The sequence below is a fragment of the Borostomias antarcticus genome, assembly GCF_949987555.1.
Source record: "Borostomias antarcticus genome assembly, chromosome: 6".
NCBI lineage: Eukaryota > Metazoa > Chordata > Actinopteri > Stomiiformes > Stomiidae > Borostomias > Borostomias antarcticus.
This window is the reverse complement of record NC_140239.1, coordinates 8,542,004-8,544,503: the sequence shown is the minus strand read 5'-3', so window position 1 is coordinate 8,544,503 and position 2,500 is coordinate 8,542,004. Positions and strand designations below refer to the sequence as shown.

The 2,500-nt window shown below is 43.3% G+C and overlaps 1 protein-coding gene across 1 annotated transcript in view; it reads right to left on the bottom strand.

Annotated features, from left to right (window-relative positions):
* mamdc2a (MAM domain containing 2a) overlaps window positions 1-2,500 on the bottom strand; it is a gene marked incomplete at both ends in the record, with an annotated part of 19,363 nt that overhangs the window by 9,540 nt on the left and 7,323 nt on the right. Inside the window, one exon of the mRNA XM_084439683.1 lies at window positions 877-961. Coding sequence (XP_084295809.1) covers window positions 877-961 — 85 coding nt within the window. The remainder of the gene's footprint in view (window positions 1-876; window positions 962-2,500) is intronic.

Sequence of the window (2,500 nt, the reverse complement as noted above, 5' to 3'; positions counted from 1 at the left end):
AATCACATCACATCAATCACATCAGATCAGTCACATCAATCACATCAATCACATCAGATCAATAACATCTGTCACATCACATCAATAACATCAGATCAATCACATCACATCAATTTCATCAGATCAGTCACATCAAATGAATCACATCAGATCAATCGCAGCAGATCACCCCCACCCTACCCCCGACCCCTGCCTCTACCTGGACCCAGGCACACTTACACACACACAGACATACACCAGTCCTGGGCTCAGATCCCCTTCCCCTCACCCTAACCCGGGTCCGTATCCTTTTCCTACCCCCACCCTACCCCAACCCCTGCCTCTATCTGGGCCCAGGCACTTTCACGCACACACAGACATATCAGTGTTACCATGTCTCTCCTATGATGTTTTTAGCCCTTCTTACTCTCAAAAACTTAACGTAATGTATTGCTTTAGAAATGTTCTTAGCCGGTAGACAAACATACTCCAGGAGCTTGTTCGATCGCCTTGTTGAGAGGGGTCAGGGAAGAATTTTTACAGCTCACTTATCTGGCCCCTGGGTGATACTGTTTTTTTGCTTCCCTCTGGAATATATAGGTGTGTGTTGCCTCTATGTATGAAATGTGTTATACAAATAAAGCTTTGATTGATTTGATTGATTGATTGAAACCCACAGATAACAGCCGAGACCTACCGTCTCCCTCAGAGAACTCCCCAGAACAACACAGGCTGCTCTTCAGGGTGTGTTAATGTGTTGTGAGACATAATATAGATATAATATGGTAATATTATTAATATTATTATTATTATTCACACTATTTTCATGAAGTGTTAAGATATGGGTAGGGGGGTTAGGGTTAGAGGGTTAGGGTTAGATACCCAGTGAGCTCTAACCTATGCAGTAGCCTGGCACGATGTCGATCTCAAAGATGGCCACGCTGTTGCCAGGCTCTTCTTTGGGACGACCCTCCATCAAGATCTAGGACAAGGAAGGAAGGAAGGAAGGAAGGAAGGAAGAGAGAGAGAGAAAGAAAGAAAAACAGGTAAGTACACTAATGCATCATACATACAATTATAAATCCCTATAAGGACAACAGAAAATGAGCCAATCATCATTTAGAACCTCCTATACTGTAGGAGGCTCACTGGCCTATCAGTGAGCACGTATGGAGCTCTCAACTGTAGATTAAACAAGTCTGCCAGGAGACACATTGACTCTCTCCTGAGTACCCTAACACACCCACAGTTTAAACACATAATCCTCCAGATTGGAAGCACAGATATTACACAGCAGCCAAATTTCAGTGATTTAAGCCACATCATTACTCAAAACCATAAAGTATAGGATATTAATCCCCAACCTCCTAATCCTCGAATCCCTTCATAACTCACACTCCTCATTTGTAAAACAACCTCCAAGCTTCCATCCCATTTTTCATGATGGGGTTTGCATCTGAACGGCACTGTGCCCCGCTACGCCTCTCAACTGTCATTTCCTTTAACCCTGCGGTTCTTTGCGTCAGTTACTTCTTGTAGCTGATGTTCCTGTGGTTCTTTACGTAAGGAGGGTGGTTACATGGTCGTAGTTACAGGAAAATTCTTAGAGGTGCTTAGTCTTAGTCATGTCTGCTTTCATCCTCGTTGTGTACACTTGGCTGAACACTTGGCAGCTCAGAGTTAGTTGAGTAAGGGTTGTGGGTTGGTGGCGTGAGTTGAGTAAGGGTTATGGGTTGGTTGAGTTAGTTGAGTAAGGGTTATGGGTTGGTTGAGTGAGTTGAGTAAGGGTTGTGGGTTGGTTGAGTGAGTTGAGTAAGGGTTGTGGGTTGGTTGAGTGAGTTGAGTAATGGTTGTGGGTTGGTTGAGTGAGTTGAGTAATGGTTGTGGGTTGGTTGAGTTAGTTGAGTAAGGGTTGTGGGTTGGTTGAGTTAGTTGAGTAATGGTTGTGGGTTGGTTGAGTGAGTTGAGTAAGGGTTGTGGGTTGGTTGAGTGAGTTGAGTAAGGGTTGTGGGTTGGTCCATCCTCAGCTGCTCTATTCTTTAAACACAGTGTCATCATGTACAGTCAAGTGCAGTTTTTCTACATCTCTTGCCTATGCTACGTCTGTGAGTGGAGAATGTATTTCCCCCCTGACTGCCTGCTATCTCACTGATTCAGAGAGTAAAGCGTCAGTTAGTTATTGTACGTTTTAACGGTGTGCTGTCTGCTATCGCACTGATTCAAAGAGTAAAGACGGTTTAATAGTGTACAGCCTGCTACCTCACTGATATTGAGAAATCACTACACAAACAATTCCATTATTCAAAGAATAAAGCCCAGATGTTTTAATGGTGCGGTGACGTGATTCTAACGTGTCCTGAGCAAACTACAGTGCAGATGTGCTTACACTTAGAAACATAAAACTTTAACGTCCTCAAAGAGGCAGTTTGTTGTAAAGCACACAATAAAAACACAGACAAATAAAAGCATGACAGAACACAGTTGTATTCCTGTCATGAGAGAACATTATTTAACAGTGTGC